This window comes from Panulirus ornatus, chromosome 23 (genome assembly GCF_036320965.1).
Source record: "Panulirus ornatus isolate Po-2019 chromosome 23, ASM3632096v1, whole genome shotgun sequence".
Lineage (NCBI taxonomy): Eukaryota > Metazoa > Arthropoda > Malacostraca > Decapoda > Palinuridae > Panulirus > Panulirus ornatus.
The window spans coordinates 332,459-357,729 of NC_092246.1; the positions used below are offsets into that span (position 1 = coordinate 332,459).

The following is a 25,271-nucleotide window of genomic DNA, read 5'->3' on the forward strand; positions in this document are numbered from 1 at the left end:
GGGAGGAAAGTTGTTAGAAGCAGTGAAAAGTTTTTATCGAGGATGTAAGGCATGTGTACGTGTAGGAAGAGAGGAAAGTGATTGGTTCTCAGTGAATGTAGGTTTGCGGCAGGGGTGTGTGATGTCTCCATGGTTGTTTAATTTGTTTATGGATGGGGTTGTTAGGGAGGTAAATGCAAGAGTTTTGGAAAGAGGGGCAAGTATGAAGTCTGTTGGGGATGAGAGAGCTTGGGAAGTGAGTCAGTTGTTGTTCGCTGATGATACAGCGCTGGTGGCTGATTCATGTGAGAAACTGCAGAAGCTGGTGACTGAGTTTGGTAAAGTGTGTGGAAGAAGAAAGTTAAGAGTAAATGTGAATAAGAGCAAGGTTATTAGGTACAGTAGGGTTGAGGGTCAAGTCAATTGGGAGGTGAGTTTGAATGGAGAAAAACTGGAGGAAGTAAAGTGTTTTAGATATCTGGGAGTGGATCTGGCAGCGGATGGAACCATGGAAGCGGAAGTGGATCATAGGGTGGGGGAGGGAGCGAAAATTCTGGGGGCCTTGAAGAATGTGTGGAAGTCGAGAACATTATCTCGGAAAGCAAAAATGGGTATGTTTGAAGGAATAGTGGTTCCAACAATGTTGTATGGTTGCGAGGCGTGGGCTATGGATAGAGTTGTGCGCAGGAGGATGGATGTGCTGGAAATGAGATGTTTGAGGACAATGTGTGGTGTGAGGTGGTTTGATCGAGTGAGTAACGTAAGGGTAAGAGAGATGTGTGGAAATAAAAAGAGCGTGGTTGAGAGAGCAGAAGAGGGTGTTTTGAAGTGGTTTGGGCACATGGAGAGAATGAGTGAGGAAAGATTGACCAAGAGGATATATGTGTCGGAGGTGGAGGGAACGAGGAGAAGAGGGAGACCAAATTGGAGGTGGAAAGATGGAGTGAAAAAGATTTTGTGTGATCGGGGCCTGAACATGCAGGAGGGAGAAAGGAGGGCAAGGAATAGAGTGAATTGGAGCGATGTGGTATACCGGGGTTGACGTGCTGTCAGTGGATTGAATCAAGGCATGTGAAGCGTCTGGGGTAAACCATGGAAAGCTGTGTAGGTATGTATATTTGCGTGTGTGGACGTATGTATATACATGTGTATGGGGGGGGGGGGGTTGGGCCATTTCTTTCGTCTGTTTCCTTGCGCTACCTTGCAAACGCGGGAGACAGCGACAAAGTATAAAAAAAAAAAAAAAAAAAAAAAAATATATATATATATATATATATATATATATATATATATATATATATATATATATATATGTTAGAAGCAGTGAAAAGTTTTTATCGAGGATGTAAGGCATGTGTACGTGCAGGAAGAGAGGAAAGTGATTGGTTCTCAGTGAATGTAGGTTTGCGGCAGGGGTGTGTGATGTCTCCATGGTTGTTGAATTTGTTTATGGATGGGGTTGTTAGGGAGGTGAATGCAAGAGTTTTGGAAAGAGGGGCAAGAATGAAGTCTGTTGGGGATGAGAGAGCTTGGGAAGTGAGTCAGTTGTTGTTCGCTGATGATACAGCGCTGGTGGCTGATTCATGTGAGAAACTGCAGAAGCTGGTGACTGAGTTTGGTAAAGTGTGTGAAAGAAGAAAGTTAAGAGTAAATGTGAATAAGAGCAAGGTAATTAGGTACAGTAGGGTTGAGGGTAAAGTCAATTGGGAGGTAAGTTTGAATGGAGAAAAACTGGAGGAAGTAAAGTGTTTTAGATATCTGGGAGTGGATCTGGCAGCGGATGGAACCATGGAAGCGGAAGTGGATCATAGGGTGGGGGAGGGGGCGAAAATCCTGGGAGCCTTGAAGAATGTGTGGAAGTCGAGAACATTATCTCGGAAAGCAAAAATGGGTATGTTTGAAGGAATAGTGGTTCCAACAATGTTGTATGGTTGCGAGGCGTGGGCTATGGATAGAGTTGTGCGCAGGAGGATGGATGTGCTGGAAATGAGATGTTTGAGGACAATGTGTGGTGTGAGGTGGTTTGATCGAGTAAGTAACGTAAGGGTAAGAGAGATGTGTGGAAATAAAAAGAGCGTGGTTGAGAGAGCAGAAGAGGGTGTTTTGAAATGGTTTGGGCACATGGAGAGAATGAGTGAGGAAAGATTGACCAAGAGGATATATGTGTCGGAGGTGGAGGGAACGAGGAGAAGTGGGAGACCAAATTGGAGGTGGAAAGATGGGGTGAAAAAGATTTTGTATGATCGGGGCCTGAACATGCAGGAGGGTGAAAGGAGGGCAAGGAATAGAGTGAATTGGATCGACGTGGTATACCGGGGTTGACGTGCTGTCAGTGGATTGAATCAGGGCATGTGAAGCGTCTGGGGTAAACCATGGAAAGCTGTGTAGGTATGTATATTTGCGTGTGTGGACGTATGTATATACATGTGTATGGGGGTGGGTTGGGCCATTTCTTTCGTCTGCTTCCTTGCACTACCTCGCAAACGCGGGAGACAGCGGCAAAAAAAAAAGAAAAAAAAATATATATATATTTTCTTAACTTTCTAAAATGGGAAACAGAAGAAGGAGTCACGCGGGGAGTGCTCATCCTTCTCGAAGGATCAGATTGGGGTGCCTAAATGTGCGTGGATGTAACCAAGATGTGAAAAAAGGAGAGATAGGTAGTATGTTTGAGGAAAGGAACCTGGATGTTTTGGCTCTGAGTGAAACGAAGCTCAAGGGTAAAGGGGAAGAGTGGTTTGGGAATGTCTGGGGAGTAAAGTCAGGGGTTAGTGAGAGGACAAGAGCAAGGGAAGGAGTAGCAATACTCCTGAAACAGGAGTTGTGGGAGTATGTGATAGAATGTAAGAAAGTAAATTCTCGATTAATATGGGTAAAACTGAAAGTGATGGAGAGAGATGGGTGATTATTGGTGCAAATGCACCTGGGCATGAGAAGAAAGATCATGAGAGGCAAGTGTTTTGGGAGCAGCTGAATGAGTGTGTTAGTGGTTTTGATACACGAGACCGGGTTATAGTGATGGGTGATTTGAATGCAAAGGTGAGTAATGTGGCAGTTGAGGGAATAATTGGTATACATGGGGTGTTCAGTGTTGTAAATGGAAATGGTGAAGAGCTTGTAGATTTATGTGCTGAAAAAGGACTGATGATTGGGAATACCTGGTTTAAAAAGCGAGATATACATAAGTATACTTATGTAAGTAGGAGAGATGGTCAAAGAGCGTTATTGGATTACGTGTTAATTGACAGGCGTGCGAAAGAGAGACTTTTGGATGTTAATGTGCTGAGAGGTGCAACTGGAGGGATGTCTGATCATTATCTTGTGGAGGCTAAGGTGAAGATTTGTATGGGTTTTCAGAAAAGAAGAGTGAATGTTGGGGTGAAGAGGGTGGTGAGAGTAAGTGAGCTTGGGAAGGAGACTTGTGTGAGGAAGTACCAGGAGAGACTGAGTACAGAATGGAAAAAGGTGAGAACAATGGAAGTAAGGGGAGTGGGGGAGGAATGGGATGTATTTAGGGAATCAGTGATGGATTGCGCAAAAGATGCTTGTGGCATGAGAAGAGTGGGAGGTGGGTTGATTAGAAAGGGTAGTGAGTGGTGGGATGAAGAAGTAAGAGTATTAGTGAAAGAGAAGAGAGAGGCATTTGGACGATTTTTGTATGGAAAAAATGAAATTGAGTGGGAGATTTATAAAAGAAAGAGACAGGAGGTCAAGAGAAAGGTGCAAGAGGTGAAAAAAAGGGCAAATGAGAGTTGGGGTGAGAGAGTATCATTAAATTTTAGGGAGAATAAAAAGATGTTCTGGAAGGAGGTAAATAAAGTGCGTAAGACAAGGGAGCAAATGGGAACTTCAGTGAAGGGCGCAAATGGGAAGGTGATAACAAGTAGTGGTGATGTGAGAGGGAGATGGAGTGAGTATTTTGAAGGTTTGTTGAATGTGTTTGATGATAGAGTGGCAGATATAGGGTGTTTTGGTCGAGGTGGTGTGCAAAGTGAGAGGGTTAGGGAAAATGATTTGGTAAACAGAGAAGAGGTAGTAAAAGCTTTGCGGAAGATGAAAGCCGGCAAGGCAGCAGGTTTGGATGGTATTGCAGTGGAATTTATTAAAAAAAGGGGGTGACTGTATTGTTGACTGGTTGGTAAGGTTATTTAATGTATGTATGACTCATGGTGAGGTGCCTGAGGATTGGCGGAATGCGTGCATAGTGCCATTGTAAAAAGGCAAAGGGGATAAGAGTGAGTGCTCAAATTACAGAGGTATAAGTTTGTTGAGTATTCCTGGTAAATTATATGGGAGGATATTGATTGAGAGGGTGAAGGCATGTACAGAGCATCAGATTGGGGAAGAGCAGTGTGGTTTCAGAAGTGGTAGAGGATGTGTGGATCAGGTGTTTGCTTTGAAGAATGTATGTGAGAAATACTTAGAAAAGCAAATGGATTTGTATGTAGCATTTATGGATCTGGAGAAGGCATATGATAGAGTTGATAGAGATGCTCTGTGGAAGGTATTAAGAATATATGGTGTGGGAGGCAAGTTGTTAGAAGCAGTGAAAAGTTTTTATCGAGGATGTAAGGCATGTGTACGTGTAGGAAGAGAGGAAAGTGATTGGTTCTCAGTGAAAGTAGGTTTGCGGCAGAGGTGTGTGATGTCTCCATGGTTGTTTAATTTGTTTATGGATGGGGTTGTTAGGGAGGTGAATGCAAGAGTTTTGGAAAGAGGGGCAAGTATGAAGTCTGTTGGGGATGAGAGAGCTTGGGAAGTGAGTCAGTTGTTGTTCGCTGATGATACAGCGCTGGTGGCTGATTCATGTGAGAAACTGCAGAAGCTGGTGACTGAGTTTGGTAAAGTGTGTGAAAGAAGAAAGTTAGGAGTAAATGTGAATAAGAGCAAGGTTATTAGGTACAGTAGGGTTGAGGGTCAATTCAATTGGGAGGTGAGTTTGAATGGAGAAAAACTGGAGGAAGTGAAGTGTTTTAGATATCTGGGAGTGGATCTGGCAGCGGATGGAACCATGGAAGCGGAAGTGGATCATAGGGTGGGGGAGGGGGCGAAAATTCTGGGAGCCTTGAAGAATGTGTGGAAGTCGAGAACATTATCTCGGAAAGCAAAAATGGGTATGTTTGAAGGAATAGTGGTTCCAACAATGTTGTATGGTTGCGAGGCGTGGGCTATGGATAGAGTTGTGCGCAGGAGGATAGATGCGCTGGAAATGAGATGTTTGAGGACAATGTGTGGTGTGAGGTGGTTTGATCGAGTAAGTAACGTGAGGGTAAGAGAGATGTGTGGAAATAAAAAGAGCGTGGTTGAGAGAGCAGAAGAGGGTGTTTTGAACTGGTTCGGGCACATGGAGAGAATGAGTGAGGAAAGATTGACCAAGAGAATATATGTGTCGGAGGTGGAGGGAACGAGGAGAAGAGGGAGACCAAATTGGAGGTGGAAAGATGGAGTGAAAAAGATTTTGTGTGATCGGGGCCTGAACATGCAGGAGGGTGAAAGGAGGGCAAGAAATAGAGTGAATTGGAGCGATGTGGTATACCGGGGTTGACGTGCTGTCAGTGGATTGAATCAAGGCATGTGAAGCGTCTGGGGTAAACCATGGAAAGCTGTGTAGGTATGTGTATTTGCGTGTGTGGACGTATGTATATACATGTGTATGGGGGTGGGTTGGGCCATTTCTTTCGTCTGTTTCCTTGCGCTACCTCGCAAACGCGGGAGACAGCGGAAAAAAAAAAAAAAAAAAAAAAAAAAAAAATATATATATATATATATATATATATATATATATATATATATATATATATATATATATATATATATCATACAAACCTCCAACAGCCAGGATCAAACCCGGGACCTCTATGTAAGAGGCAGGAATGCTAACCGTTAGGCTATGGGCCTGGCTAATAGGAAATAACTATTCGAATACTATGTACTCGAATATCGTGGGAGACCAAATTGGAGGTGGAAAGATGGAGTGAAAAATATATTGAGCGATCGGGGTCTGAACATACAGGAGGGTGAAAGGCGTGCAAGGAACACGGTGAACTGGAACGATGTGGTATACCGGGGTCGATGTGTTGTCGATGGATTGAACCAGGAAATGTGAAACGTCCGGGGTAAACCATGGAAAGTTTTGAGGGGCCTGGATGTGAAAAGGGAGCTGTGGTTTCGGTGTATTATACATGACAGCAAGAGACTGAGTGTGAACGAATGTGGCCTTTGTTGTCTTTTCCTAGCGCTACCTCGCGCACACGCGGGGGGGGGGGGGGGTTATTTCATGTGTGGAGGGGTGGCGATGGAAATGAATAAAGGCAGACGGTATGAATTATGTACATGTGTATAGTGAGAGGACAAGAGTAAGGGAAGGAGTAGCACTACTCCTGAAACAGGAGTGGTGGGAGTATGTCGATAGAGTGTAAGAAAGTAAACTTTAGATTGATATGGGTAAAACTGAAAGTGGATGGAGAGAGATGGGTGATTATTGGTGCATATGCACCTGGGCATGAGAAGAAATATCATTAGAGGCAAGTGTTTTGCGAGCAGCTGAGTGAATGTGTTAGTAGTTTTGATACACGAGACCGGGTTATAGTGATGGGTGATTTGAATGCAAAGGTGAGTAATGTGGCAGTTGAGGGAATAATTAGTGTACATGGGGTGTTCAGTGTTGTAAATGGAAATGGTGAAGAGCTTGTAGATTTATGTGTTAACATCCAAAAGTCTCTCTTTCGTGCGCCTGTCAATTAACACGTAATCCAATAACGCTCTCTGGCCATCTCTCCTACTTACATACGTATTCATGTATATCTCGCTTTTTAAACCAGGTATTCCCAATCACCAGTCCTTTTTCAGCACATAAATCTACAAGCTCTTCACCATTTCCATTTACAACACTGAACACCCCATGTATACCAATTATTCCCTCAACTGCCACATTACTCCCCTTTGCATCTAAATCACCCATCACTATAACCCGGTCTCGTGCATCAAAACCACTAACACACTCAATCAGCTGTTCCCAAAACACTTGCCTCTCATGATCTTTCTTGTCATGCCCAGGTGCATATGCACCAATAATCACCCATCTCTCTCCATCAACTTTCAGTTTTACCCATATCAATCTAGAATTTTCTTTCTTACACTCTATCACATACTCCCACAACTCCTGTTTCAGGAGTAGTGCTACTCCTTCCCTTGCTCTTGTCCTCTCACTAACCCCTGACTTTACTCCCAAGACATTCCCAAACCCGATATATATATATATATATATATATATATATATATATATATATATATATATATATATATATATATATATATATACACACTAACATTACATTCGTGGTCTCTCTAGTAACCTGTCCTCAGTTCAACATCATCTGTCTAGCACCTCTCATAATATTTACTTCTCTCTGAAACACAGCTGTCTAATGATGTTCTCACTGGTCCATTTTTCATATCTAACTTAACCTCCACTCACGATTCCGGTTCAGCGGTGGTGTTTGTGCTTATTCCAACATCAACATACCTCTTACACGCCTTATGGACCTCGAGTCTCCAAACTTTGATGTTATGTGGCTCTGGCTCAAGGTGTCTCCCTACTTCCACACTTTTCCTCTGTTTAGCCGATTGCTCTCCTAATTCTACAAATTCAATGTCCTTCTTCGAGTATCTAACCTTCCGCCATGAGACTGTGACATCCTCTCACCCGCAAGCCGAGATCCTCTACCTTAAGGATTTCAACGTTCACCACAGGGAATGGTTGAATTCCTCCCATACGGATGGTGAAGGAATTGAAGCTGTTCTCAATTCTTAATGATTTAAAGCAAATCATCTCCCACCTTACCCAAATTCATGACCGCTGTGACACTTTTAATATTCTGGATGTTTTTCACTACTCCATCCCGCTGTTACTACACAATCTCGCCCCGGTTGCCTCATCTGATCACACTTTCACAAATGTGTCTATTCAAACGGCATCTCCACCTCCAGCAGCCCCTTCCAAGCGTAAATACTGGCATCTTAACAAAGCTGACTGGAATAACTTCGTAACTTCTTTTCTAACTTTCCATGCGGAAATTTGTCTCTTATGTGGTGATGCTTCGGTCTTCGCCAAATTCATAGCGGATGTTATTCTAGCGGAAATGGAAGCATTCATCCCCTCTTCTTCTAAGACTATTGCTTCATCCAATCCATGGTTCAACCGTTCCTGATCTAAGACCATTCAGGCAAGGGATCAGGCATATCGGGTTTGGAAAAACTCCCCTTCCTCTGGCTCCCATTCAGCTTTTATCACTGCCCGTAACCGGTACAAGCATGTTATCCGTGAGGCGAAGCGTTCCTTTATTTAAAGGAAGTGCGATAATCTCTCCTCGTCATCCAAGGTCTTTCTGAGCTTTAGCTAAGGGCATCACTAACAACTTCTGTCGCTCTACCTCGCCTTTGCTTTTCCGTACTGGCAATACAATAGCTGTCTCTCCCGTTGACAAAGCAGATCTCTTTGGTTCCCGTTTCTCTTCTAATTCTACCTACTGTCCGAAAAGCCCTTCTCTCTTTAGACACACAAGCAAAGTTCATGGTCCTGATGGCATCCATCCCCGTGTACTGAAACAGTGTGCCTCTGAGCTTGCATCTGTGCTTGCTCGTCTGCTTCGTTTCTGTTTAAAAACCAACACTTTTCCTTCTCCTTGAAAGCGTACATTGATACATACTATCCCTAAGAAGGGTGATCGTTCTGACCCTCTAACGATTGTCCCGTTGCTTTGACAATCTACCATTTCCAAAGTCTCTCAATCCCTCCTAAACTCCCATATCCTTAAACACTTCGAAAATCAGTGTCCTCTGATCACCAGTATGGCTTCAGTAAGGCAAGATCCACTGATGATATTCTTTCTTATTATATTCATGTCTGGTCATCATCCCATCCCTGAAAGCTTTTGGGGGTCATGTGTAGTTGCCCTTGACATATCTAAGTCTTTTGACGGTGTGGCAATGGGATCTCATCTTTAGGCTCCCCTTCTTATGCCTTCTCTCCCTCACTTTGCTCCTTCATACCTAGCTTCCTCTCTGGTCGATCTATCTCTGTCATTGTTGATGGATCGACCTCCCACCCTATTCTCCATCAACAGCGGTGTCCCTCTAGGTTCCTTCCTATCCCCTACACTTTTTCTCCTTTTCAACGATATCCTCTCCTTTACAAATAATCCAATGCAGGCGACTCAACACTTCATTCATCCACATCCTTCAATTCTGCTCCCCCTTCTCTCGCTCGATCTGCATCTCGTCTTGACACAGCCTCCTCAGTAAACTCAGACTTGGATAGGATATCTCAGTGGTTCACAAAATCTTGTCAAGATTAATGCCTCTAAGACTCAGTTTCTACCCATTTCTCTGTCGATAACTCCTCACAACTCTCGTCTCTCCTTTGACGGTTCTGTGACTCGACCTCCTGATTCAATGAACATACTTGGCATTACTGGAACATCTAGGCTTTCTTGGAGACACCACATTACAGTAATAACTAGGTCTGCTTCTAAGAAACTGTGTGTCCTGTTGTCGAAACTTCTCTTCTGAATAGTTACTCCGTTTATGCAAGAGATTGATTCCTCCTTGTACAGAGTACTACTCTGACATCTGAGGTGGTTCTAGCTCTGCATTCTTACTTGACAGAGTTGAGACGAAAGCGATCCTCCTTAAAAACTGTCCCAGGCTAACTTCCAGATTTGACCCCCTTGCCCTACGCCACAATATTGGTTCACTTTCCCTCTTCTATAGTTCTTTGGCTTTTGCTCCCGAGAGCCGGCTATTTGTGTGTCCACATCACTAGCTAGACCACGTAATACTCGGCAAGCTGCTGCGTCACATGACTATTGTGTGGCCATCAGCAACTCAAGGGTGGGTCATTTTGATACCTGCTTCTTTCCTTACTCGTCGAAGCTTTGGAACTCTCTACCCTCTCATGTCCTTCCCAATAATTATCACCTGGCACATTTCAGAAGACAGGTTTTTCACTTCCCCCCCCCCCCCCAAAAAAAAAAAATCAAATACTTTCCCTTGTCTTTTCATAATTCTCTCTATATTTCAAATAAGGCCCAGCCTTGATGTGGACTTCTGTTCGTGACTGGATCCTTTAACAAAAAAAAGTAGCCCTATTCCTTACTTACTTTAAAGATTATTAGTCCTTTGTCTCAATCATCTGCATTGAAGTTAATAGCCGCATTTCTCACAACATAATGTAAATTCCTTGTATTACTCGTAGCATGATTAAATGATCCTCATTATTCACAGAATCACAATTATACAGAAGCCTCTGCAATAACATTAATTAGCGCTGTTCACTACAAAACCCTAATATCCTTATCCTTAAAACAATCTCTGCTAAACAATGTAATAACTGTCAAGACAATCTTGATTAGGCTCTTTAGAGTAATACATTCCAGAAAAGCTAAAGAAAAGGTTCGACAATAACATGATTATAGCAAGTTATGCTGTAATGAAAGGTAATTAGAAGACAAAGGACCACTACAAGGATGCCACTAGAGATAGTTTTCATGATACGAAGACAATTTCCTATCCTACAAAGCCGTAAAAATCAATAGTAATACCCATAAGTAAGAGATCTTGGCTTGTAGGCATTAATTGAAACAAAACAAACTCGCCAATGAAGATAAATATGATGCAAACGGTATCGAAGAAAATGTGCTAACTAAAAGCTTTTGTTTTAACAAGCTGCGGAAGCAAAAAGAAAGGCTGCTAGATGAATGGTAGGTGTGGAGGCGACGCAACTATAGGCCTAGCAGGCCCCTACCTCGGTATTGACTGGTCGCTGCCCTGGCTGATCGGCCAAAATTATTCACATATCACTTCACTAAGCCGATGACAACAAACCATCTGTGGTAACAATATCAAAATAATAAGTGATTCATCAACTCACCTTCATGTCATTGACTACCATTTGGAAAAGTCCCGCCAGGGCAGAGCAGTCCCGATCCAATGTCTGTATCACCTCCATGGTGCGAAATATCAACTAGTCACCGTCCATTAAATCGCTTTTATACTTCATAGAAACCCATCTTTTACGTTCTTTACACTCAAATCCTTTAAGAACACCCAGGGTCGACAGGGATCTTCCTTAATCGATAAAATGAGAACTTCTTCGCTTCGGTTTATACAATTTCTTTCACAGCAGCACAACAATCGATTATACACTCAACCCACAGGAAACACCTCTCAGCCACTGACTGACTCGCACGACTGCCGGGCTCTTTACGACTCACGCTACCCCGCTGCCAGACAAGGAACACAAGGGAAAAGGTCTTGTACTAAATAAGAAAAAAAAAATCGCAAACGTCAACTTCTTACCTATAGCTGTAAACATGGAACATTCAAACTGCTGCTGTTCTTTTAACTTCTTTTGATTTTTCTGTCACTTTTATACCGTTGTTGCGACGGTGTAATGTAAGTTTTTTTTTTTTAAAGAATTATAATCTTGATATTAGTGAAAGTCAATTCAAATTGGATAACTATTGTTAATCAAATTTATAAACAATTAACCTTGTCCACATAATAAGTTTATAATACGCTCGTTGTCTCTCTTGGACAATCACATGTTTACAAATGGCGTCCTAGCTACGTCTCTTCGTTGTATATCAACTGACTTATATTTCTCTCTTGTGTTTACCCTGATGTGATTATTACACGAAAGTGCACTTGGCAACTTATCGTGTTTCATTTTCCCCGTGGACTCATAGGAATTACATAAAAGACTTGGCTACTATTCCTCTATTCCTCCAAAACCACTATTCCTCCAAACATACCCATTTTTGCTTTTGGAGATAATGTTCTCGACATCCACACATTCTTCAAGGCTCCCTGGATTTTCGCCCCCTCCCCCACCCTATGATTCACTTCCGCTTCCATAGTTCCATCCGCTGCCAGATCCACTCCCAGATATCTAAAACACTTTACTTCCTCCAGATTTTCTCCTTTCAAACTTACCTCCCAATTGACTTGACCCTCAACCCTACTGTACCTAATAACCTTGTTCTTATTCACATTTACTCTTAACTCTCTTTTAATATATATATATATATATATATATATATATATATATATATATATATATATATATATTTTTTTTTTTTTTTTTCATTTTTTTCATACGATTCGCCATTTCCCGCATTTGCGAGGTAGCGTTAAGAACAGAGGACTGGGCCTTAGAGGGAAAATCCTCACCTGGCCCCCTTCTCTGTTCCTTCTTTTGGAAAATTAAAAAAAAAAAAAAAAACGAGAGGGGTGGATTTCCAGCCACCCGCTCCCTCCCCTTTTAGTCGCCTTCTACGACACGCAGGGAATACGTGGGAAGTATTCTTTCTCCCCTATCCCCTATATATATATATATATATATATATATATATATATATATATATATATATATATATATATATATATATATATATTCGTATGAGTCCACGGGGAAAATGAAACACGAAAAGTTCCCAAGTGCACTTTCGTGTAATAATCACATCATCAGGGGAGACACAAGAGAGGAATATAACAGTCAGTTGATATACATCGAAGACTGTTATATTTCTCTCTTGTGTCTCCCCTGATGATGTGATTATTACACGAAAGTGCACTTGGGAACTTTTCGTGTTTCATTTTCCCCGTGGACTCATAGGAATATCTTGATCACGCGCAAAATTGTGATCCTTTCCAATATATATATATATATATATATATATATATATATATATATATATATATATATATATATATATATATATATATATGGATGTGCTGGAAATGAGATGTTTGAGGACAATGTGTGGTGTAAGGTGGTTTGATCGAGTAAGTAACGTAAGGGTAAGAGAGATGTGTGGAAATAAAAAGAGCGTGGTTGAGAGAGCAGAAGAGGGTGTTTTGAAATGGTTTGGTCACATGGAGAGAATGAGTGAGGAAAGATTGACCAAGAGGATATATGTGTCGGAGGTGGAGGGAACGAGGAGAAGAAGGAGACCAAATTGGAGGTGGAAAGATGGAGTGAAAAAGATTTTGTGTGATCGGGGCCTGAACATGCAGGAGGGTGAAAGGAGGGCAAAGAATAGAGTGAATTGGAGCGATGTGGTATACCGGGGTTGACGTGCTGTCAGTGGATTGAATCAAGGCATGTGTATGGGGGTGGGTTGGGCCATTTCTTTCGTCTGTTTCCTTGCGCTACCTCGCTAACGCGGGAGACAGCGAAAAAAAAAAAAAAAAATATATATATATATATATATATATATATATATATATATATATATATATATATATATATATAAAACGTGATTAAAGAACAGAAAGGTGAATTTAACACTGCAATAATATTCACGAAAGCTTTTTAGCAAGCGACTGGATAGATGTATAGAGCGATAGTTGAATATTTAGCGTAACTGCTGTTGCAACCCTGAAACATACTGAACATCCATCCATTCAGTTAGTTACAACGCGAACTGCTCGAAATTGGTTCACTTTCAGAATTGCACTACATAGATGATGTAGCTGATGTTGAAATGGATAATGATGCTTTTAATAGTAATGTATTTTTACAAATGCAAGGATGCATTTTTCTTTTAGTTACTAAATGTATAGGAAAAAAAGATTTCGTGCATTTTTGTCACTTCACCTTGTGTCGTGGAGATCGCCAATACCGCTACCATTACAATCAAATGCTTGGCCCGTATCATCCTGCACTCTGGTCGTATCTGTTTTAGTATTAGTCCATTCTTGTGAGCTGTAAATATGATCTGGCTGTATTGATGATACACGAAAATAATTGGTGACAGTCTGAAGAGTACACCGCACATAAGAGAAGCTGAAAGATGGCAGAGTCATCTCGAATCAGAATCGTCTCTGATGGAGGTCAAGACGTCGTATCCTTCCTTTCTCACAACAAGATGACTCTGGCGTTTGTAAGGACTACGTTTTACTCATCTAGGACGCCTAGCCTCGTGAGACAAGACAGGAAACACAACACAACACTGGTACAAAGGATGCTACATATATGTTTGTGTAGAGAATTAGTGAAACTGATAATTATTTATGTACTGTGTTGTTGACTTTATACTACTAGATAAAAACAGTGAGACCGAGTAATTCGTGAACTACATAGTAATCTATAACGAAACTGATTTAGCGTTTGTGCACACATAACACACTTCGTCAGTTGTACACCGTAACATCTGATCCTCTACAGTTAAAAAAAAACTTGCTTTACATTACTTTGAAAATAAATTTTACTAGTGCTCGAGGGGTTGAACAAAGTAGATTCGTTCAGGGCTCTGAAATGACGAGAGACAAGAAACATGCACTTATATTGATTATAAATCCATGTACCCTAATGGACAATTGCCGTTGCATTCTTTGTGACATTTCATCTAACCACTTAGAGATGAAAGCAGGTAAGAGATTACCAACCCCACCTCTGGTCTTAAAATCAACCTGGCAAGACGACAAGCATCCTTCAGGGCACGGTGCGCACCACTCGCAGATTGATCCCAGCAGTCACCTGATTCCATATCACTACGCAATTTCGTGTCCAACAAACCCTTACAATGTGTGACGGTGAGAGTGATGTATGTCTTTCCCCCTTTAACTTGCTGATAGATAAGTCCCAACGTTAAGGTAAAGCGAAGGTACACTGTTGCTTTGTAAATAGTGGTAGACGCTTATTTTTTTCATTCTGTTAAGCACTATTGTTGGCTTTACGGCAAACATTCACCTCTGAAAATTTCTTGCAGTACTGGCAAAATCTTGGAAATCTTTGTTATTCTTTCCTGTAAGTTTAAATTTTATATATATATATATATATATATATATATATATATATATATATATATATATATATATATATATATATATTATTATTATTATTATATTTTTTTTTATTATACTTTGTCGCTGTCTCCCGCGTTTGCGAGGTAGCGCAAGGAAACAGACGAAAGAAATGGCCCAACCCCCCCCATACACATGTATATACATACGTCCACACACGCAAATATACATACCTACACAGCTTTCCATGTTTTACCCCAGACGCTTCACATGCCTTGATTCAATCCACTGACAGCACGTCAACCCCGGTATACCACATCGCTCCAATTCACTCTATTCCTTGCCCTCCTTTCACCCTCCTGCATGCTCAGGCCCCGATCACACAAAATCTTTTTCACTCCATCTTTCCACCTCCAATTTGGTCTCCCTCTTCTCCTTGTTCCCTCCACCTCCGACACATATATCCTCTTGGTCAATCTTTCCTCACTCATCCTCTCCATGTGCCCAAACCACTTCAAAACACCCTCTTCTGCTCTCTCAACCACGCTCTTTTTATTTCCACACATCTCTCTTACCCTTACGTTACTCACTCGATCAAACCACCTCACACCACACATTGTCCTCAAACATCTCATTTCCAGCACATCCATCCTCCTGCGCACAACTCTATCTATAGCCCACGCCTCGCAACCATATAACATTGTTGGAACCACTATTCCTTCAAACATACCCATTTTTGCTTTCTGAGATATTGCTCTCGCCTTCCACACATTTTTCAACGCTCCCAGAACTTTTGTCCCCTCCCCCACCGTGACTCAATTCCTCTTCCATGGTTCCATCCGCTGCCAAATCCACTCCCACTTATCTAAAACACTTCACTTCCTCCAGTTTTTCTCCATTCAAACTTACCTCCCAATTGACTTGTCCCTCAACCCTACTATACCTAATAACCTTGGTCTTCTTATTCACATTTACTCAGCTTTCTTCTTTCATAAATTTTACCAAACTCAGTCACCAGCTTCTACAGTTTCTCACCCGAATCAGCCACCAGTGCTGTATCATCAGCGAACAACAGCTGACTCACTTCCCAATCCCTCTCATCCATAACAGACTGCATACTTGCCCCTCTCCCCAAAACTCTCGCATTCACCTCCATAATAACCCCCTCCACAAACAAATTAAAACAACCATGGCGACATCAAGCACCCCTGCCTCAAAGTGACATTCAGTGAGAATCATTCACTTTACTCTCTTCCTACACGTACACATGCCTTACATCCTCGATAAAAAGTTTTCTCTGCTTCTAGCAACTTGCCTCCCACACCATATATTCTTAATACCTTCCAGAGAGCATCTCTATCAACTCTACATGCCTTTTCCAGATCCATTAATGCTACATACAAATCCATTTTTTTTTCTGCTACATACAAATCCATTTGTTTTTCTAAGTATTTCTCACATACATTCTTCAAAGCAAACACCTGAGTCACTCATCCTTTACCACTTCTGAAACCAAATAAGGTATTTTTGAGTCATATTACAGTACTATCCAACTAAGATTAAAGGATCATGAAAAGTTTAGAAGAGAACACTGCATCCAAATCATAAAACTATGGTCTTTATACATTTAAAGTGTAAATCTAACACTGTTTCATTCAGTATGCTACAGTCAATTTGTTACTACTGCTTAATTCATATCTTTCACACAGTTTTGTCCATAAATGTTCTGAACAAGAGATGACAGTTTCCCACATGGTATGCACTCCCATCCAATGCCTTGCCCGAGAATTATAATATTCAGTATTGCTGTAACTCATACACTTAATTTACCTCAAAGTATCGCCTTCATTTGTCTGAAATCCAAAGTAGCAAAACGCTTATGTCAATTATTATTATACTTGATTGCCGTTTCCTGTGTCATTGAGGTAGCACCAGGAAACAGACGAAGAAAGAAAGACCCATCCACTCATATACACACATATAAACATACACACCCATACATGTACATATCAACATATATATACATATACACAGCCACATACACAGCCATATACATATATACGCATGTATATATTCATACTCGCCTTTATCCATTTCCAGCTCCGCCCTGCCCCACAGGAAACAGCATTGCCACCCCGTGTCAGCAAGGTAGCGCCAGGAAAAGACAAAAAAGGCCACATTCGCTCACACTTAGTCTTTAGCTGTCATGTGTAATGCACTGAAACCACGACTCCCTTTCCACATCCAGGCCCCACAGACCCTTCCATGGTTTACCCCAGATTTTTTACATGTCACTAACAGCACGTCAACCCTGGTATACCACATCATTCCAATTCACTCTATTCCTTCCACGCCTCTCACCCTCCTGCATGTTCAGGTCCATATCACTCAAAATCTTTTTCACTACATCCTTCCAACTCCAATTTGGTGTCCCACTTCTCGTTTCCTCCACCTCTGACACATATTTTCTCTTCGTCAACCTTTCCTCACTCATTCTCTCCATATGTCTAAACAATTTCAAACTTATTTATGAAAATGCTGCTGGGCTTTTGACATGGTACTGAACATGATGAACACATTAGACTGTTCTGTATTTTTTATAATGTTTTAAATGAAAGACAAAAAAAAGGATAATTGAATATATATAAAGAATATAGTAAGCACAGATGCTTGGGAGACAATATTGACAATTCACTAATAGGTGTGATACCTACCACATAAGTATAGGATGAATAATCAATTTTCTCTGGCAGACATGTGTTTAACCTCCAGATAGGTAATAAATCTTTATCATCTCATATGCTTCCATAATGGTATTCACATTAATGCAAATTGTTTTACATATATCATATTCCTGCCATTTCTCAAGGCACCAACATCAAGGCTGAATATTGTGTACTATAATTACTTGCATAGATGATTAATATACATATATATACACATATACACATACACACACATACACATACATATGCACATATACACACACACACACATACATATATATACATATGAAAAATGTAAGAAACAATTTAGAAAACTGAAACTTCTAGCTTGAAATGAATGAAAAAATTAATGTCACATAATGGTTCAACCTCTGGCTATGGAAAAAGGAAATGTATAATTTATTTACACAAACATCAATAGCAGTTCCCCTGGGGATAGGGGTGAAAGAATACTTCCCACGTATTCCTCGCGTGTCGTAGAAAGCGACTAGAGGGGACGGGAGCGGGGGGCCAGAAATCCTCCCCTCCTTGTATTAACTTTCTAAAATGGGAAACAGAAGGAGTCACGCGGGGAGTGCTCATCCTCCTCGAAGGCTCAGAGTGGGGTGCCTAAATGTTTGTGGATATAACCAAGATGTGAAAAAAGGAGAGATAGGTAGTATGTTTGAGGAAAGGAACCTGGATGTTTTGGCTCTGAGTGAAACGAAGCTCAAGGATAAAGGGGAAGAGTGGTTTGGGAATGTCTGGGGAGTAAAGTCAGGGGTTAGTGAGAGGACAAGAGCAAGGGAAGGAGTAGCAATACTCCTGAAACAGGAGTTGTGGGAGTATGTGATAGAATGTAAGAAAGTAAATTCTCGATTAATATGGGTAAAACTGAAAGTTGATGGAGAGAGGTGGGTGATTATTGGTGCATATGCACTTGGGCATGAGAAGAAAGATCATGAGAGGCAAGTGTTTTGGGAGCAGCTGAATGAGTGTGTTAGTGGTTTTGATGCACGAGACCGGGTTATAGTGATGGGTGATTTGAATGCAAAGGTGAGTAATGTGGCAGTTGAGGGAATAATTGGTATACATGGGGTGTTCAGTGTTGTAAATGGAAATGGTGAAGAGCTTGTAGATTTATGTGCTGAAAAAGGACTGATGATTGGGAATACCTGGTTTAAAAAGCGAGATATACATAAGCATACTTATGTAAGTAGGAGAGATGGCCAAAGAGCGTTATTGGATTACGTGTTAATTGACAGGCGTGCGAAAGAGAGACTTTTGGATGTTAATGTGCTGAGAGGTGCAACTGGAGGGATGTCTGATCATTATCTTGTGGAGGCTAAGGTGAAGATTTGTATGGGTTTTCAGAAAAGAAGAGTGAATGTTGGGGTGAAGAGGGTGGTGAGAGTAAGTGAGCTTGGGAAGGAGACCTATGTGAGGAAGTACCAGGAGAGACTGAGTACAGAATGGAAAAAGGTGAGAACAATGGAAGTAAGGGGAGTGGGGGAGGAATGGGATGTATTTAGGGAATCAGTGATGGATTGCGCAAAAGATGCTTGTGGCATGAGAAGAGTGGGAGGTGGGTTGATTAGAAAGGGTAGTGAGTGGTGGGATGAAGAAGTAAGAGTATTAGTGAAAGAGAAGAGAGAGGCATTTGGACGATTTTTGCAGGGAAAAAATGCAATTGAGTGGGAGATATATAAAAGAAAGAGACAGGAGGTCAAGAGAAAGGTGCAAGAGGTGAAAAAAAAGGGCAAATGAGAGTTGGGGTGAGAGAGTATCATTAAATTTTAGGGAGAATAAAAAGATGTTCTGGAAGGAGGTAAATAAAGTGCGTAAGACAAGGGAGCAAATGGGAACTTCAGTGAAGGGCGCAAATGGGGAGGTGATAACAAGTAGTGGTGATGTGAGAAGGAGATGGAGTGAGTATTTTGAAGGTTTGTTGAATGTGTTTGATGATAGAGTGGCAGATATAGGGTGTTTTGGTCGAGGTGGTGTGCAAAGTGAGAGGGTTAGGGAAAATGATTTGGTAAACAGAGAAGAGGTAGTAAAAGCTTTGCGGAAGATGAAAGCCGGCAAGGCAGCAGGTTTGGATGGTATTGCAGTGGAATTTATTAAAAAAGGGGATGACTGTATTATTGTCTGGTTGGTAAGGTTATTTAATGTATGTATGACTCATGGTGAGGTGCCTGAGGATTGGCGGAATGCGTGCATAGTGCCATTGTACAAAGGCAAAGGGGATAAGAGTGAGTGCTCAAATTACAGAGGTATAAGTTTGTTGAGTATTCCTGGTAAATTATATGGGAGGGTATTGATTGAGAGGGTGAAGGCATGTACAGAGCATCAGATTGGGGAAGAGCAGTGTGGTTTCAGAAGTGGTAGAGGATGTGTGGATCAGGTGTTTGCTTTGAAGAATGTATGTGAGAAATACTTAGAAAAGCAAATGGATTTGTATGTAGCATTTATGGATCTGGAGAAGGAATATGATAGAGTTGATAGAGATGCTCTGTGGAAGGTATTAAGAATATATGGTGTGGGAGGAAAGTTGTTAGAAGCAGTGAAAAGTTTTTATCGAGGATGTAAGGCATGTGTACGTGTAGGAAGAGAGGAAAGTGATTGGTTCTCAGTGAATGTAGGTTTGCGGCAGGGGTGTGTGATGTCTCCATGGTTGTTTAATTTGTTTATGGATGGGGTTGTTAGGGAGGTAAATGCAAGAGTTTTGGAAAGAGGGGCAAGTATGAAGTCTGTTGGGGATGAGAGAGCTTGGGAAGTGAGTCAGTTGTTGTTCCCTGATGATACAGCGCTGGTGGCTGATTCATGTGAGAAACTGCAGAAGCTGGTGACTGAGTTTGGTAAAGTGTGTGGAAGAAGAAAGTTAAGAGTAAATGTGAATAAGAGCAAGGTAATTATTAGGTACAGTAGGGTTGAGGGTCAAGTCAATTGGGAGGTGGGTTTGAATGGAGAAAAACTGGAGGAAGTGAAGTGTTTTAGATATCTGGGAGTGGATCTGGCAGCGGATGGAACCATGGAAGCGGAAGTGGATCATAGGGTGGGGGAGGGGGCGAAAATTCTGGGGGCCTTGAAGAATGTGTGGAAGTCGAGAACATTATCTCGGAAAGCAAAAATGGGTATGTTTGAAGGAATAGTGGTTCCAACAATGTTGTATGGTTGCGAGGCGTGGGCTATGGATAGAGTTGTGCGCAGGAGGATGGATGTGCTGGAAATGAGATGTTTGAGGACAATGTGAGGTGTGAGGTGGTTTGATGAGTGAGTAACGTAAGGGTAAGAGAGATGTGTGGAAATAAAAAGAGCGTGGTTGAGAGAGCAGAAGAGGGTGTTTTGAAGTGGTTTGGGCACATGGAGAGAATGAGTGAGGAAAGATTGACCAAGAGGATATATGTGTCGGAGGTGGAGGGAACGAGGAGAAGAGGGAGACCAAATTGGAGGTGGAAAGATGTAGTGAAAAAGATTTTGTGTGATCGGGGCCTGAACATGCAGGAGGGTGAAAGGAGGGCAAGGAATAGAGTGAATTGGAGCGATGTGGTATACCGGGGTTGACGTGCTGTCAGTGGATTGAATCAAGGCATGTGAAGCGTCTGGGGTAAACCATGGAAAGCTGTGTAGGTATGTATATTTGCGTGTGTGGACGTATGTATATATATGTGTATGGGGGGGGGTTGGGCCATTTCTTTCGTCTGTTTCCTTGTGCTACCTCGCAAACGCGGGAGACAGCGACAAAGTATAATAAAAAAAAATAATAGATGATTAATGTTCACCTGCATCATTTTATATGAGAATTATGAAATGAAATGGTAACCTATTTGAACTTCAGATGATATTCTTTATATTTTTACATGAATCAACTAATTGTTTTCAAAACAAATTTTCATATAAAGTAATTTTCTTTCAGTTTTATGCTGCTATGTGCCTAGGCTAAAAATTAAATAATACTATAACAAAGATATTAATGGCAATAAAAAAAATGCACTCCACAGTATATGTATTAAAAGACTTGCACCTCTAAGTATGTATGTCCTGTAGGCTCTTTTCCAATATAGCTGGTGGCTCATGCAAAACCTTCTCCATTTACTGTGGTCTTGGTATGATTACAGAGATCCCTCTGGAGAAATAACTACTATTCACTTATTCCCTTGCTCTATCCTTCCATCATAACTTCTGTTTTCCTTTTGTAGGAACTCACACATATCTTTAAAAGGAATGTCTGAATCCACTCTCTCCACACATCCAAACCAACTCATTACTCTTTAACTTTCAGTCTATCAACCACTTGCTTAATGAAATAATTCCGACCTTCATAGAAAAAACTATCATTACTTAATCAATTCACATCAAACTTTGACTTGAAGCCTTTAACAAATAACCAGGTAAATCAGCTATGAGCTGCAGTATTAACCAAGACGACACACAAAAACTTTACCTTATTTATTTTGGCATTAAAGTTCTGTATATTTTCATAAAAGTACTGCACCAGAAACTAAAGTTATATTTTGCAGCTTGAAAATTAACATCTAAATAATCAATGCCATGACTGCAATGAACCCCATTATAGCTAAATATCACAAACTACAAACTCTCTAAATAACAATGACTCCACATGAACTGATATTCATACTTGGGCTCTGATCTGCAGCATAAGAAAATCAACTGAAAGGTAACTTAATACTACGATTGAATTTGGATTAATTAATCATGGTGACTTATCACTCGATTGTTTGAAAATAGATTAGTTAATCATGACTTTTCACTCAAGTTTATTGGATGACTTTCTTAAATTTGTACAAATGAAAATGCTTATAAAAACCTTGTCTAAATCTAAATTCATCCCATGAAAGAAAATCTGTCATAGTATGTCTTAGTCTTCATAATTCTAAGGCAATAACAACATTCATGAAATTAAATTCACAGTCTACTTAAGTTATCTGGTTTAATTCCCATCATATTCAAATTTATGTCTCATATTTTGCTGTCATATTTTTCTAAAGACATGACTAATATCAGTTACTTAACCATAAAATGAAAATACCGTTTGCTGTCTGACTAATCAAAATTAACTTAAACTAAGATACTCATGTCATATGAAAAGCTGGTGAATTTTGATACTTAAAAACATAACCTTCCTATAAAAACATAACCATAGGAAGGCAACACTTCCTATGATGTCCATCCACAAAGTGTCTTAAACATGTGCTGCAAAAGCTTTAAGTAAATCCTTCTGTAGAATGGGTTACTCCTGGTTTCGACTGTTTATTAAAATAATTTATTTACACACTATTGACAGATACTTGTTTAGAACTATCAATAAACAATATGATATGAATGTTAGCTACAAACAAACATATAAAGGACATCATCAACAGAGTTACTGTTAAAGGAAATCATCAACATAGTCATGATATTACTGTTTACAGAGACAAAAGACTAAAAATAAAGATACATTTACACATTATGATAAGCACACTATCTTACACTAGTAGCACTGTAATACATATCCAAAATATCAATATCAAATGCCATCTAATAGCTAAGCACCTTATGTTTATAAAGGAAGAACTTTTTATGAACTACCATACGACAATTCTAAACTCCATTAATGACTGCTGTATTACAAACGTAACAAAAATATACATTCTCTGTAATCTTAAAACTTCACATCTTGCATCCACCATCAGTTGCATGAGACAGGTGCTCTCTTCAAAAAATTTTTACGGTAAACATTAATTATCTGATTTCCAAGGAACAAATTTGCTCATGCGCATGAGTGATTTTTCATATATTTATTTGCTTGACAAGAATATGGCAGCTTATACTGCATTCAATATGAAAAAAGATACAGTATAAAGACCGAACACTGTAAGAGAAAGATCGTAATTATCTATAGAATGAGAAGGAAAGAAGGACTGTACTCATCAAAATCTCCTACTTCTTTTTTTATGACAAAATTGGTATCAAGTCTTAAAAATAATTCAAGAGAAAAGATTCATAAAACAAGACACATGAGAGATAAAAAATGGAGGTTACCTACCAATAGTTAAGTCATTTGTAAGATGTATTGTATTTGATTTAAAAGACTCGTCAGTCCTGTCTGTCCATCTTTCGCCTTCCAATATGAAGCAAAGTAACAGTACATTTTATCTAAATGCACAAAATGTGAGTATAAATCAGCCATCCTTTTATATTTCTGGTATGCACTTATACTACAGATATTCTAAAATAAAACTAATATCTATATATATTTATTTGCTTTGTCGCTGTCTCCCGTGTTAGCAAGGTAGCGCAAGGAAACAGACGAAAGAAATGGCCCAACCCACCCACATACACATGTATATACATACACGTCCACACGCAAATATACATACCTATACATCTCAATGTATACACATATATACACACACAGACATATAAATATATAACACATGTACATAAGGTATTAAAAATATATGGTGTGGGAGGCAAGTTGTTAGAAGCAGTGAAAAGTTTTTATTGAGGATGTAAGGCATGTGTACATGTAGGAAGAGAGGAAAGTGATTGGTTCTCATGGAATGTAGGTTTGCGGCAGGGGTGTGTGATGTCTCCATGGTTGTTTGATTTGTTTATGGATGGGGTTGTTAGGGAGGTGAATGCAAGAGTTTTGGAAAGAGGGACAAGTATGCAGTCTGTTGTGGATGAGAGAGCTTGGGAAGTGAGTCAGTTGTTGTTCGCTGATGACACAGCGCTGGTGGCTCATTCGTGTGAGAAACTGCAGAAGCTGGTGACTGAGGTTGGTAAAGTGTGTGAAATAACAACCACCTCCCCCAAATGTGCGCGAGGTAGCGCTAGGAAAAGACAACAAAGGCCACATTTGTTCACACTCAGTCTCTAGTTGTCGTGTAATAATGCACCGAAACCACAGCTCCCTTTCCACATCCAGAATTTTCCATGGTTTACCCCAGATGCTTCACATGCCCTGGTTCAATCCATTGACAGCACATCGACCCCAATATACCACATTGTTCCAATTCACTCTATTCCTTGCATGCCTTTCACCCTCCTGCATGTTCAGGCCCCGATCACTCAAAATCTTTTTCACCCCATCTTTCCACCTCCAATTTGGTCTCCCACTTCTCATTCCCTCCACCTCTGACACATACATCCTCTTGGTCAATCTTTCCTCACTCATTCTCTCCATGTGACCAAACCATTTCAAAACACCCTCTTCTGCTCTCTCAACCACACTCTTTTTATTACCACACATCTCTCTTACCCTATTATTACTTACTCAATCAAACCACCTCCCACCACATATTTTCCTCAAACATCTCATTTCCAGCACATCCTACCTCCTCCGCACAACTCTATCCATACCCCACGCCTCACAACCATGTAACATTGTTGGAACCACTATTCCTTCAAACATACCCATTTTTGCTTTCCGAGATAATGTTCTCGACTTCCACACATTCTTCAACACTCCCAGAACTTTCGCCCCCTCCCCCACCCTATGATTCATTTCCGTTTCCATGGTTCCATCCGCTGCCAAATCCACTCCCAGATATCTAAAACACTTCACTTCCTCTAGTTTTTCTCCATTCAAACTTACCTCCCAATTGACTTGTCCCTCAACCCTCCTGTACCTAATAACCTTGCTCTTATTCACATTTACTCTCAGCTTTCTTCTTTCACACACTTTACCAAACTCAGTCACCAGCTTCTGCAGTTTCTCACACGAATCAGCCACCAGTGCTTATCATCAGCAGGATGAGAAAAAAGGAGAGA

At 40.6% G+C, this 25,271-nt stretch overlaps 1 protein-coding gene across 4 annotated transcripts in view; it reads right to left on the minus strand.

The window, feature by feature from the left end:
- Positions 1 to 11,207, minus strand: part of mim (missing-in-metastasis) — a 323,746-nt gene extending 312,539 nt beyond the window's left edge. For all 4 annotated transcript variants that reach the window (XM_071676353.1, XM_071676355.1, XM_071676354.1 and 1 more), the window contains exon 1: positions 10,910 to 11,207. In XM_071676353.1, coding sequence (XP_071532454.1) covers positions 10,910 to 10,987 — 78 coding nt within the window. In that variant the 5' untranslated portion in view covers positions 10,988 to 11,207. The remainder of the gene's footprint in view (positions 1 to 10,909) is intronic.
- Positions 11,208 to 25,271: the final 14,064 nt, after the last annotated feature.